We start from the raw sequence: 14,658 nt of genomic DNA, 5'->3' as shown, positions 1-14,658 counted from the left end.
CCCTTCTTTAAACACTTAGAATGCTGTTGGCTTTCGATTCCCAAAGGTTTGAATGCTTGAGTTGGAACATGGGATTTTACCTGCTGAACACATTGATCATATCTGTGTGTATTCAGTGCTTTTCAAACTGAATAGAGAAACCGATTATCATTATCTGAATACATCCAGAGTAGAGCGCTTTATCTGCCTGACTCCTATTGCTAAGTAGCAAATAGAAGTAACAGGGAAACCATTCACGGACTAAGAAGAGGGGAAAGGAAGAGGGAGGCAGAGCATTGGTGACATGATGCGCACACAACTGTATGAGGAGGCTTAAAAATACAGAAAGCTAGTTGTGACTTGAGCTTATGTAGATCTATTGCAGAACTTGGCTTCATAATGCTTATGTATTGAGTTCTGAAAGTACTAAATAATATCAAAGCTCTTTTTACTTGATGTGTCCTTAGTAAATCCTAATATGTTGCAGACTTTTTTTAAGGCCAGGAGGGAAAACAAAAGACATGTAGTTGCCGGAATTAACTTCTAAATTAACTTCTTAACTAACTAAAAGGGCTAGTCAAAATGTGAAATATAGAAAATAATATATATGTCTATGTGTAACTCCTCTGTTTCTCACCTACATTTTCCTAGATTTGCGTAAGCTGTTCCTAGCATCTGTAAGATCCCCTTTTAGTTTTAAATTACTGTTTGAATTGCCCTAAAAGGACAGTCTCCGCTGCAGAAATGGTGATCTGTTGTTTCAGAAAGCTTGTAGTGCTAAATTGCCCTGCAGAGTTGAACATCTCTCCAGAGGACACGTGTGCTGCAAAGGGTCTGAGGTTTTTTTCCTCGTGGTTTGTTCTTCTGTAGTACTTGCAGTAAAAATCAGCTCTGGCTCTCTTTTGTCTAGTTAAACAGGGTTAAAATGGTGGAAAAAGAAAAGGATGCCTTGGAAGCGGACAGGAATAAAGCCATTGAATTTCTTTGTTTGGAAAACAAAATGTTTAAAGAAAAGAATCGTATCTGTCAATACTATATGTAAGTAATTCCCTTAAAGTATTGATTTGGCTGTAATGTGGTAGTGGTGGTGTTAAACTCTGCTTCCATATCTCTAATTAGAAATATTTTGCATTTCTTAAGAGTCCTTCAAAATCAGTTGGAGCATGTGGCTAGCGATTTTTGTTTCCAATCATGAAGTTAAAAATTTTAAAATAGAGACCATGTTCACAAAAACCTTTAAAAACAAACAAACAAAAAACAACAAACCCCAAACAACAACAAAACTCAAAACACCACCAAAAAAAAAACCCGACCCAAAAACCTGCTTGCCAGCTTTTTACAAAGTAAAGTAGTCTGGCAAACTAATCTCTTACAGCTTGATATTTAAATTGAGAAAGTAGATTACTTAAAGACTATTTTCATCTGACATGTCTGAATTGTTAGATTTCCTTGCTGTTTGGTATTAAATCAGCAAGGTTACTCAATAATGAATACTAGGGTTTAATGCTTTACATAATCACTTTGTTACACTTAAGATTGGAAATATATATTCATTATGAATGTTAGCTTTATGGAAAAAAGCGGAGTTTGGGTGTTTTGTTTTGTTCTTCTAGCTATGACCTAAAGAAACGAATAAATGATATAGAAATGCAGAAAGAAAAAATTAACGAAGAAAAAAAAGATGTTAATGAGAAGAGTAGTAAACTCGCAGATGAAATGAAAAACAAGAATAAAGCTTTGAAAGACCTTGAAAAGTAAGTGTACTTTAGATACGCATTTGTAAGCTAAGAGTCCTGTGGTTTATGTTCTGCATATGTGGTGTTAGAGGTAGCAGGATTTTCAGAAGAAGGTGTGGTAGTTGTATTTGGGGCAGGGGGGAAACACCTGGCGAAGCAGAAGTGTATAGTAGTTGCATGGGAAGATGATCAAAGGCAGCGCAGCTGGGTTTTTCAGTCGTTCTTCCACCAAAAACTTAAATTCTCTGATCAGAGTCATTTATCATATACCTAGAAATTCCCCGGCATGGATTAAATGATCCCGTCTCATTGGTTGGATTTGGTTCTGCAGGTTGCTTCTCTTGTGGGTAATATTCACAAGAAGAAAATGTCTGATTTTTTTAATGGATTTTAAAGCACACACTTTTTTATATTGACTGTTTCAGGTTTTTAGATAGTCATAATGCTTAGGTACATGGATGTTAGGTATTTTTCTCTAGTTTTCTTCTGAGTCTCTTATGCATAAATTGTGTTTTCCCTAAAATTTATTTGTCTGGGTGGTCTTGGCTAATCTCCAATTCCGCTGCAATATTAACCTTCTTGCCCTCTGATACCACAGTAAGTTATTTGTGAGAGATGTGAATTATAAATTCCATCAAAGAAAAAATGTGTTTAATATTGCTTTGTTAGTTGATCTTTTTCTGATTAAACATCACCTTCCTGGGGAAAATACTGTGAATATAGTAAGTATTGGATGTTGTTTTTCACAAAAGTTGAATAGTACTGGTTTAAATTCTATATGCTTGCTTATTAAGCCAAGCTCTACTGACATTATTTTTATAGGGTATGGATTCTTTCTTTTTTTTTTCCTTCAGGAAGATGAGTGAAATTACAAAGTTCGTAGAGGAAAATAAAGAAAAATTTACTCGGTTAGATTTGCAAGATGTTAAAATAAGGGAAAATCTAAAACATGCCAAAAGCAAGGCTAAAAAACTGGAGAAGCAACTTCAAAAGGACAAAGAAAAGGTAGTGTGAACTGCAGCTTGATTTACTTAAACTGTAATTGGTTGCTCTAGATGAGAACGTCTTTGTGCAGCTGGGATAAATAGCAAAAATATGTGTTAATTTTTTTTTAATTGGATATTTTATGTCAGCTAGGGATTTTGTTTGCAAATCACTGAAGTAGTGCATTATTCTCCCTTAAACCATTGCTCATGGCACATCTTACTGTGGGAGGCTGTGGCCAGCAGCACCAGGCTGTTTTCTGCCTAAAGGTGAAGGCAAAAGCTTTCCTGTTGTTTCTCTGCTCTGTTGGGAAGTCTCATGGCTTGAAAAGCATTTTTTTTATCATGTTTGTTGAGATTACAGGAGTATTGTGTGCTCTTGCAGTTACTACCTTTTCAAAAACTTTTTTTTTCAGTTTCCCTAGTTAATTTAATGGATATGTTTTACCAAGCTGGTTCTAGCCAGCTGTTACAGATCTTAAGTCACTCTCTGGATCAAGAGTGGCCTTCTGAAAGTAGATATTTAGAAATAAGCCTTATTGTGATGCAAAGACTGGAGTTCTTATGCATAAAGCTACGTTCCTTTGCTGCTATGGCTTGCTTCTCTCCGGATGGGCCCTAGAGCTGAACAAGTCTTGCAAATAAAATCCAGGCCTCCTCTAGAGCCACAGTGTATCTTAGCCCACAGAAACACGTGAACTTCGTTAGGGCTTACGCTTCCTTTGACTTCCACATAGCACTTGGAAGGCAGGATTTAAAGAGAAGGCAAAATTGTTTTCTTTCAATGTGAGACTAAGTTAGAAGTCTTCCTTGTGTAGGTAGAAGAATTGAAAAGTATACCTTCCAAGAGTGAAAAAGCTATCAGAGAAGCAACATCTAAGAGCGAGCTTCTTGAAAAGACAAGAGAGAAAGAAGAAGAAAAACTCAAGCAGGTTATGGATAGCCTTAAGGAAGAAACACGAGGACTTCAGGAGGAAAAAGAGGTTTGAACTGTTTTGACTTAGTACGCCTACTGTAATAACCGATGTACAGCTTTTATACTTATGAATGAAATGTTCACAAGATAGTTGTGAAATGCTATTTTTATGTGACAAACGCGCTGTTTCGTGTGTTAGTGCAATGGGACCTAACTGGGAAATGAGTTTTAAGTTTATAATCAGAGCTAAATCATTCTCATTAAGTTGTTTGCTTTTTCCTAGTGAACATGTGTCATCAAGTATATAACAAGTATATGTGTATTACATAATTCTACCCTTCCATTATTTGAACACATGTTAATTTTCTTCCATCAAAATGTTTAAGCCAATATGTTGCTTAAATAAACAGATTTTGAAATGGTGTGTTTCAAGCCTATCATACAGCTCTAATCTGTCTTTGAATTAATTGATAACTACTATAACACTTGGTTATTGTTGATATTAGCTGTCCAATCACTAAACACACAGGCTGGAAATGCATCCCGTAAATTTGGGGGATTATTTTCTGTACTTGAAAACATGGTTTCTCCATTTGATCTGTAATCTAGCACAACGTGTAGGGCTCCTCCCAACTTTAAGTTGAGAAAATGGTCCAAAGCTTGTATAGAAATGTTCTAAGATAATTCCCTGATGTTCTTTATCATTCTGAAACATGCCTTATTTCACTTCTGTACAGACTATGTTAATAAAGTAAGAAATACTTGTTATTCTAGATAACAACTGTTTTCTGCTTCTGGGAGAGCTAGTAAAAGAATGTGCCTATTTCCTTTTTCTTTCCTACAGTGTGACTGATGTAATAAATCCCACAGCTGTCTGTTTTTAGTAGTAACGTTGTTCATCTTTGCAGAGCAAAGAAAAAGAGCTTATGGATTTTAGTAAATCAGTGAATGAAGCACGTTCAAAGATGGATGTAGCCCAGTCAGAGCTTGATATCTATCTCAGCCGTCATAATACTGCTGTGTCTCAGTTAAATCAGGCAAAGGAGGCTCTGATGACTACTTCAGAAACTCTTAAGGAAAGGAAAGCTGCTATCAAAGACATAGGCATAAAGTTACCCCAGGCGGAACAGGAACTAAAGGAGGTGAGACTTAACTTTCATACATAATTTCTTTGAGTTACAACACAATGTTGCAACACGCAAACCAAAGTTCCACTTTTCGTTTTAGCAATAATTGCGGTGAAAATAAATGCAAAACTGCCGCCAACAAAATAACATTTCAAAACTTTTAAGACACAGTTAGCCAGTGGAGTAAGTATTTGATTTTAAACTTACTTTCGGTTAAGCAAATGTTAACATTAAGGACTGAAAACTAAATCCTATATATCCCTGCAAGGGAATTGGTTTAAATATCATAATGAGACACGTTAAAATAAATGGCTATGTTTCTGAGCCTTCTCTGAATTTCACTTCTTGCTGCACTCTCAAAAAAATCCCACTACCTTGGCCTAAGCCCGATTCATGAATTCATAAGCTGTCGTATTTGTATCCAAGTGTACTCAATACTAGCTGAAGTGTATCCAAATACCAGCCTTTCTTCTGGTGAGTGTTTGCTATTCTGGTTTCATTGCCTTGCACAATCTGAATCTAAAGACCCCCTGAATACAGTAGTGTTTATGAGGCTAAGATAATGTCTGTCTTTCAACCATTAGAAAGAGAATGAGCTTGAGAAGCTGGGAAGAGAAGAATCAGGTGCTAAGAACCTTGTTCGAAATCTGCGTCAAAAAGTAGAAGAAGCCAAAAGTTCTTTAGCACTAAGTCGCAGTCGGGGAAAAGTGCTTGAGGCTCTGCTTCAGCAGAAGAAATCTGGAAATATTCGTGGACTATATGGAAGACTGGTAAATTTGAAAAGGCTGTTATACTTGTAGTCTTGAACTTTATGGGAACAGAGTGGTGGTTCTGTAATTGAGTGAAAGGTGGATTCTGGTGCTATTAATTTGAACAGCAGAGTTGCAAATCCTGTGGATATGCTATAAATTAAAAAGGAATATTTTTGAGCTTCCTCTACTCAACACTAGGAAAGGCAATGGCAATGAGAACGCTTTATATTTTTGGTAGGCTGATCTTTAAGCTGTATCAGTTAGCCGCAGCCTCTGCAGGAATACGCTCAAACCAAGAATACTGACATATCCTGTAGCCCGGCCGTGCTGTGCTCCTGCCCGTGCTTCAGTGTTGGGCTGTGACTGACAACTGTAATGATTCTGATTCCTTTGAACATTAGGAATGTACATACTGGAGAAGTATCGTGGAGTGGTAGTGCTTTTTACCTTCTCGTGCCACAGGAGGTAGAATCAACTGGTAACCACACGCTTGGTAGAACTGCCCTGGAACTTTAAAAAAAAAAAAAAAAAAAATATATATCTTGCAAGTGGTATGCAACTCTTAATGTGGAACGTAATGTGTACAAATTTTTTTTGCTTCAAAATTTATAAAATTTTGTGATATCTTTGCTGTTTGTTTCCTCTTGTTTTACTCACAAACATGTCAAATCAAAAAGAGCAATATTGTTGTTTCAGAAGACCAAGGAAAGCTATGTCATAGCAAAATGTCGAGTGTGTTATCAGTTCTTTCCAAGCGGTGTTCATTTAAAGTTCTGAAAATTTGCAGCTGAGGTAGAGTTCTTAATTTCTTTTTTTTTCTAGCACTGAACAATATATGCATCTTAGTGTAAATGTAAAAGTGCTATTTTTATATCTGCAATTTTCTCCTTTTTCCCCACCTGCTCGTCCAAGGAGAATTATCTCTGCTTCAGAAAAATCAGCTTACTTAGTGTATGTATAGTTAAAAAGCATGTGTATAGGTTTATTAAAAAAGGATATAGTTCAAACAGCAGCAGGCCACTGTCTAGTTCAGCTACCATGTATTTTGTCTCTTGCTCTGTTATCACTTGCCACAGAGGCATGTGAGGTTAATCTGTTCTTGGATAACTCACGGTTGGCTGTGCATGCTGTTTTTATCTGCAGATACACAAGAATTTTTCCTGTACCTGTATGAAGTATATGACTTGCTAGGTCCTACCCAGCTGGTCATTGGTAGAACCACGCACAGAATGCATTAAATGATTTTGTTAGGCCAGGCTGCCTCACTAAAATGCTGGCATGTAAAATTGAACATTTGTCTACAGAAAATAAATCCATGCTACCACATTGCTCTACCAGAAGCACCACTTTTGAAGCACTAAGTATATGAATTTCTTCTATGGAAACAAGTACATTAGAAATACATCAGTAGTGTGCAGTCTTCTCCTGGTATCTATACCACTACTGATGGTATCTTACAAATTCTAATTAAGGTTTAAGTTCTTTCACAGAAAATTCTTTTATAATTTGTTTTCATCTCATTTCACTTTGTGTAAAGTTTTTGTCATTTATTTCTTAATACCAAGACAAAACATTGATGCCAAGCTAATCAGTGTACTTCTGCCTCTGTCCCGACCCTCAATTATTAGGGAGACTTGGGAGCTATCGATGAAAAATATGATGTTGCTATTTCATCGTCTTGCGGTGCCTTAGACAACATTGTTGTTGATACAATTGATACTGCACAGGAATGTGTGAATTTCTTAAGGACTGGAGGTATTGGAGTTGCCACGTTTATAGCCCTGGACAAAGTAAGTACCAACACTTTGGCAAAATAAATTGTTGATTTACCTTAGAATATTCTACCAGCAAATGATAACGTTTACTTAGCAAATTGCAAGGCTTTTTAGATACCTGTATGTGTGCAACAGATGTTTGGTGTGTCTTTTATATTTTTCTATTTAGATCTTTTTTTAACAAATTAGCAAACTTAACAATCCAAGTAATCTAGTGACTATAAACTATGAAAACTATGAAAGAGAACAAGGAATTAACAGTGAGGTTTTAATTAAACTGGATGTAAGTAGAGATCTCCAAGAAAGGAAGCTTTACTGCTAATTGCAGTATGATTGCATTTGCTTTAAAGACTTTACATACCTTAGAATAATGAAATAATACTTTATCCTAAGGAATCTCTCATTCATTTATTTACTTGTTTTGATGTAGATGGCTGTATGGGAAAAAAAAATTCAGAAAATCCCAACTCCTGAAAATACTCCTCGGTTGTTTGATCTGGTGAAAGTAGAAGACGAGAAAGTTCGCCTGGCTTTTTACTTCGCATTACGTGACACCCTAGTAGCTAATAACTTGGAAGAAGCTACCAGAGTAGCATTCCAAAAAGATGCAAGATGGAGGGTGGTAACACTGCAAGGACAAATCATTGAACAGTCAGGTATTTAAGTGCAAACTTACAATTCTATTTTAAGCACTTTATATCTAAGCACAGCTAGCTCGCTAACTTCTCTTCCTCCTTTTACTTTAGGAACAATGACTGGTGGTGGAGGTAAAACAATGAAGGGCAGAATGGGCTCCTCAGTCATAATGGATGTTTCAGAAGAAGAGGTCAGTACATAATCTTAATTAAAAGTGGAATTTCGTCACAGTTCCTTGTGTGTCTCAACTGCCAAAACATATGTGCTATGTCCTTTTAAAGCAGCCTGAGTAGTTAACAAACTGTGATATTAACAATCTGTGATACATCAACAATCATTTAAAGGTCACAAGGTTAGCATAGCTTATATTGCTCTTAAGTCCATTTGTTCACAGCCTAGCTATTGTATGCCTATTATTTAGTTTTTAGTGCTACCTTTGATAGGTTGGAAGCTGACTGAAGGTAGGGATGAGAACATGGAAGATACCGATAAGGAACCATTGAGGGTATGTGTACAACAACATTGTGTGTACTGCTCTGCAGTACACACAAACCTCTCGGCAGCAAGAAAAGACGGGTTTGGTCCTTCATTGTACATCTTTGTAAGATTTGTCAGGGAGTGGCAGAACTCTCCATAGGTTTGTATTTCAGGAGTGTTTTGGAATATCAAGATACAGGTGGTTTTTTTTTGTCTGAATTCTTTTCCTTTTAGTTTGTAGTTTTATTTAGTGTGGATGAAACTGTAGCCTGGGTCCTTTCAGCCTAGTATCTGCTGATCAACTTAACTGAGATCAAACATCAAAGCGTTAATACCTCTCCAAGAAGACAAGCTCCCCTGTGTGACTGTCAAGTAAACCATGGCTCCTGACATCAGTCCTCTCCCTACGGGAGAACACACCTTTGCTCTTCAGGAATGAGAGCTATAAGCCAACACAAGGGCTGAGTATTTGCTTATTGCTAAGGACTCAGAAACAGTAGTTAGTATTTTTTAGGTGAAAATACCTTCAAACTGGAGAACTTCAAAATCAAACTCAACTTTAAGGTTCTCTCTAGCTGATTTCTCTGCTGGAGGACGTACCCATGTCACAGTCTTTGCTGTCGTTGCTGATGTTTCTGCACTTTTTGGTTTTATCACCGAGAGGTTAAAATATATATCTGTTCTCTCATCTATCATCTGTATTTTCACCTTCACTCGGCTTGGAAAATAGGATTGCAGTGGCCAAGAAAAGATAAAATTCTTCAAACCCTGGAGAGTTTGACACAATTTTTTTTTTTCCCAAACCTATTCAGATAATGATCTATTTGTAAAGAACTAACGAACTAACCTCATGGACAAAGTGGTATTGCCCTAGCCTTGTAAAGGGTCAATAAATATATAAGGCAGCTCATATTTCAATCTTACTAGTTAAGGGACTTTGCTATTTCCTGTCTTCACACTTTAGATTTATTCATTGTTTGTTCTCTCCAAGAGACAGGCTTTTGTGCTGCTTTCTGTTTGGCCCATGAGAGATACTGTGGCACTCGATAAAGATCAGTGGCTGTAACAATTTCTCTGTTTTCAAGACTTTTGGCTCTGTACCTGTCTAGCATAGTGGACAACTCCAGGTAGAACAAGTACATTCATATCTGCACCTGTTATTTCTTTATATATAAAAGGAGAAAACGGGATGAGATCTGACATGTATCCTTATTCCTTCTGCTCTTGAAGGTGAATTGCAAGACTTGGTCACTTGACCAGTTACTGCATGCAAAAGCTTATCTTCCCAACACCATATTACCACAGAAACCAACGAGCATCAAATCTTAACTATAGTAACAGTTGCTTCTAGCTTCTGCATGTGTTGGTTTCTGCCTTCACTACTCTGACTTAAACCTTCCAAGCTTAATCTTGTTTTATTTCTGTAAAACAATTCTCCATTATGAGCTATTTTGAAAGGGATTCTTCAGCTTATGTTTTCTTATGCTTACTCCTCTTGTTTTTCACTATTATAATTGATCTTCTCAGCATATTCTGTCTAGCTACAGCAAACTTTCAAGTCTTTACTCCATTTTCTTCTCATGTTTTAAGAGATCATAGGCTGTCAAGCACATGAATGAAGTCTTGCTTTGTTTTGTAGTGGCAACAATAGGCAAAGGAGCATATCTTATTTTCGTGTAGGTCAATAAAATGGAATCTCAACTGCAGAAGGATTCTAAAAGAGCAGTACAGTATGAAGAAGAGAAGTTACAACTTGAAGAAGCCATAAGAAAACTGCACCAGGATATTCGGGAAATGAGAAGTACTTTAGAAAAGTATACAGCAAGTATCCAGGTGAATATGTTTATTCTTGAGGCAATATCTGGCTTCTCCATGAATGTGCAGGGGGATAATTTCTCAGCCTCAACTTAACATAGTCCTTGTTAGTATCAAGGATCTTTTTAAAACACTGGATTCTAACACAGTTGTGTTTTCTGTAGAGTTTATCTGAACAAGAAATTCGTCTAAAAACCCAAGTTAAGGAACTTGAAGCTAACGTAATTGCTGCTGCTCCAGACAAAAGCAAACAGAAGGAGTTGGAAAAAATCCTTAATAGTTATAAAAAAGGTACATTTTGTGGAGAGGGGATTATAGCTAAAAATTGTAATCACGTTCTTTTACTAATACAGGAGTGAATGAATGGTTACGGCTTTGTTCTTTCAGACTAGCAGTGCGGTACTGTGTCTTGGTTTGGAACCTCTTTTCTTCTAAGGGAGTGATGAAAGGTGCTGCTAGAGATTAGAGAGTGAAACCCCTGTTTTTGCAATCGCTCCGGTTCCTGTTTCAGTCAAGCTAAAGTAAACATTAATTTTAGGGGTGTTTTTTTTTTTTATTTGGTTAGATTTTTATGGCTGTATTATATAAAAACTCGTAGGGAAATTTAGTTTAACTAGGGGTAAGAATTGTTAATGTGGAGGTAATGATATTAAAGTCAAGTCTGACTAGACTATTATATGACTCTCAAATGAATAACCTGTATTCTGTTGTGGGCACACTGTACCCCCATCCTTTTTGTGAGAGATGTTTACTCTGAGAATTTTCCCTGGAGAAATTGGTAGCTTAGTAAAGTAAACCTTGACTGCTTCTTTGTATTTTGTGCTCAGGGAATAATATGAGCACAGTAAAACATAATTCCTTTCCCTCATAATTCTGCTTTCATAGCCTTTTAGGAAAGAGAATCCGTACTACTGTGGATTCCGTCTATGCCTCTTTTGAACAGTATAGCATCAAGAGAATATGAATGCTTTACTTCCTCAATCTCACTAAGGTTTGATGTTATAAGTATCTTCTCTAACGTGTCTACCAAATAATGGAGAGATGCAAACCTCTGCTCTCCTCTGGAGAGATGACTGCCTTCCACCTTTCAAGTCTCTGCTTTACCCCTTCTGTCCCCAAAAGGAAAGGAAATAATGAATCTGTAGGAGCCTTAGCGTGGGATTTTGTTTGTTTTGCCCTTAGAATACTAAGGTGCTGTGGTGTTTAATTTTTGAAAGCTGTTCAACAGTAAGGAAACTTACCTACCTTGAGGGTAGAGTAGTCTATCTTATTGTTCAGCATGTGTAGTAACTATGCAGTAATACCAGCTGTTGAGCAACAGTTAGTGGCCAGGTCTCACAAATTAACCTTTGAGTATTTTCCCATTAGATAAATGCAAAGAATGAGCTTGGAATAGCCTCTTATGTACTGTCCCATGTATTTCAGTACTCTATATGCATTAAGTAATCCAGTTTAAATTTTTGGCGGTTTACACTCAAAAAGCTTTGGTAATATAACAGTGTCAGAAAGATGTAGGTGGTGTTTTTCTTTTTCCACAGTAAAAAAAAAACACAAACCCAAACATTTTTCACAGTATAAAGAAATATGTACACTTCTCATTATATTAATACAGCAGAGCTTTTTATCACTTTAATCTTGATGCATTGCATCAGTCCCATGTCCATAGGGACAGCATAATGACTTTAACTTGATTTTGGTTATCAACAGATTATGATTGCATTGCTGAGAAAGCTGGTAAAATAGAAACTGAAGTTAAACGATTACATAACCTTATAATTGAGATCAATAATCGTAAACTGAAAGCACAGCAAGACAAACTTGATAAGATCAACAAAGAAATCGATGAATGTACTTCAGCTGTCACTAAAGCCCAAGTGGCAGTCAAGACTGCACACAGGTATAGTAGACATCGAAGTGCTTGATTGTAAAGCTTTAGGCTGTAATTGTGTATTGCTGCGATTCGTGGTTGATTACAGCTGGACCTTGGCGGAGGGGATTTGTCCGGCTAGAGGAGATGGTTTTTTACCTCTTTATGGCTAGAGGAAAACTGGAGGGAGAAGGTCATAACCTTTTTCTCTGAACTGATTTACCTCAAACTAAGACTGGTTCTTAATTAAGAACCATGGTCTATCTTTGTGTGCTTTACAGGCAAAGGATCAGAGACCTCTAGGACTTAGTTTAGTGAAACCTGACCAAGGAGAGTCACATCAGCCTTCAAATAGCTGTATCTGTTGACATCAGTGCCTGCAGGACGTTTGCTTGTTTTAAGCAGTCTCCATAGCTAAAAATTCCTTGGTCTTAAAATGTGAATTTTCAGTTGTATGTCTAATACAAAATGTTGCTTGTGTCTAGGAGGTAAATGGAAATAAAATTTTGTAGTTTCTAATAGGCAGTTTAAAAGTCATGTTTAGTCGGTATCTTTTTGCTAATATTTGCCTATCACTAAAATGCAGTATTTCAGGATAAAGATTCAAAACAACACACACTTACAATACAGTGGAACGGTTCAAATCTCAAGGGACTCATTTTGTTTTGAGGCATCAGGAAATAAAATGTGATATATTTTTTTTATGTTAGCTTAAAAATACATAATGAGTACGTAGAAGAATGTCAGAACTGTCTCTGAAAGAACAAATTAAGTCATTTAACGAGGCCTGTCAGCTGTATGTTTAAGGAAGACGACTTTGTTTCACTTGGATATCTCAGGAGTGTGAGAGTTCATGTATAACCCAGCACTTCCTATTTGGTTGTCAATAGCTATTGAATAATCTTTAAAGTAAGATTGTGTTTCTAGATTACATAGGTTATCTTATGTCATATTTGCACTCATGTGAGGTGTACAAACATCTCTGTTACCCGCTCAGAAACCTGAAAAAATCTGAAGAGTCTGTTCTTCGCACGGAGAAAGAAATGGAAGATACTGAGAAAGAAATTAAACACTTAACAGAAGAGCTGACTGAACTAGAAGACAAAGCTACCGAGGTTATAAATGACTGCAGGCAGGCCGAAGTAAGCGTCATGTTAATTTAGTGTCTTTTTTCATAGAAGATACTGTTCGTGAAATAAACTTTGGTAATAGTTGTTGTGTCAGAGTTGTCCTAATGGATGATGTCTCTTAGCCTTCATCCTTAGACATTCCAGGCAGGCCTAGCAAGGGTTTGCATTAGCTGATAGTACCTTTGTTTATTGGGGGGGAAAAAAAAAGTCAACTTTGCCATTTAACTCTCAGACTTGACAATGCTGGTCTAAAGTATAGTTTTTTTCCTCAGTTACTTTATGCATTCTCCAAAAATTCACAGGGGGATAAAATAGCAAAGAATGTTCTCTTCTGTATCCTGTAATATATTGTGTTCGTTCATAGAAAATTAATAATATTGATTAATCATTAATCAAAGTTGACCTTTAAATATAGATGCTGGGGAAAAAAAATTAGGCTAAAATAGTCCTACTCTCATTTTCAGGTAAAATCAGTACGATGAGTGATATTCTTATTGTATCCTAATTATATCCTTCTTATTCTTATGCAAAATTTGTTACGTGGCTGCGGAGTGGCATTCCACGATGGTCAGGGAATGGGAATGATGTATTTTTTTTGTTATACTTACCTGAAAATATATCTTGACCCAATTTTCTGAAGCTAAGACAAAGCTTAAACCAAGTTTCCCCAAAGAAATGATTGGGTTTAAGCCTTGTTTAAAAACAGATTTTATCTAATTATGTGGGACTTCAGTTTCCCATCTAGATTTGTGTATGAGAGTGAAAACAACCAGGACAGCTGAAATTCTTCCAAATAACACTGTTTCTTTGAGACTGTCTTTCTCTAAAACTGCCTTTCAGCTAAAAACATCTGAGTGTAGGACTTGTTTAATCCAGATCTGGAATGCAAATATAAACTGCAGCATATTTTCAGTCATTCCAGGATTCAGTGACCAGGTTAATCTAAATACAAGAATATGTATTTGTTTACATCAATACTTAGGATTGTGGAGAGTAAGCTCTGTGAATAATATAGTGAAAACAAACGTATAACCTGAGAAAGTGGTAACATTTTTGTAGGCAACTGATTAATGCACTTTTTTTGGTCATTTCTGTTTAGGCAGAGTTGCCAGCAGTTCAGAAGGAGCATTGCAATTTACTCCAGGAGATCAAAACTATTCAGGATGATGAACATGCACTTCAAAAGGAAGCTCTTAATATTAAGCTGAAAATTGAACAAATTGATAGTCATATTTCTGCACATCAGTCAAAGGTTAAATACTGGCAAAAAGAGGTAGGGAAACTGTTTAGTTCCTAAACTTTGAACTGTAAGAACCCAAAAGATTAATATGTTAACGTGTAGTTAGAAAGCAGGTAATTTGAGAGAAAATTCATATCTAGCTCACAGTTTATTGGTGTTTATACTATAAAAAACAACTCTAAAAAAGATGACCTTTCAGTCTTTTACTTTCTGGTTTACATACAA

General features: G+C 36.4%; 1 protein-coding gene across 1 annotated transcript in view; it reads left to right on the top strand.

Moving 5' to 3' along the window:
- The window catches only part of SMC4 (structural maintenance of chromosomes 4), a gene marked incomplete at both ends in the record, with an annotated part of 38,447 nt that overhangs the window by 18,018 nt on the left and 5,771 nt on the right, over nt 1-14,658 (top strand). The window contains 14 exons of the mRNA XM_082003340.1: nt 890-1,017; nt 1,593-1,733; nt 2,570-2,720; nt 3,517-3,681; nt 4,523-4,756; nt 5,326-5,511; nt 7,122-7,283; nt 7,699-7,924; nt 8,015-8,094; nt 10,062-10,214; nt 10,361-10,487; nt 11,904-12,093; nt 13,061-13,205; nt 14,293-14,466. Coding sequence (XP_081859466.1) covers nt 890-1,017; nt 1,593-1,733; nt 2,570-2,720; nt 3,517-3,681; nt 4,523-4,756; nt 5,326-5,511; nt 7,122-7,283; nt 7,699-7,924; nt 8,015-8,094; nt 10,062-10,214; nt 10,361-10,487; nt 11,904-12,093; nt 13,061-13,205; nt 14,293-14,466 — 2,262 coding nt within the window. The remainder of the gene's footprint in view (nt 1-889; nt 1,018-1,592; nt 1,734-2,569; nt 2,721-3,516; nt 3,682-4,522; nt 4,757-5,325; nt 5,512-7,121; nt 7,284-7,698; nt 7,925-8,014; nt 8,095-10,061; nt 10,215-10,360; nt 10,488-11,903; nt 12,094-13,060; nt 13,206-14,292; nt 14,467-14,658) is intronic.

The sequence above is a fragment of the Phaethon aethereus genome (genome assembly GCF_964289735.1).
Source record: "Phaethon aethereus genome assembly, chromosome: 9".
NCBI classification, from domain to species: Eukaryota; Metazoa; Chordata; class Aves; order Phaethontiformes; family Phaethontidae; genus Phaethon; species Phaethon aethereus.
This window is presented reverse-complemented; position numbering and strand designations above follow the sequence as displayed.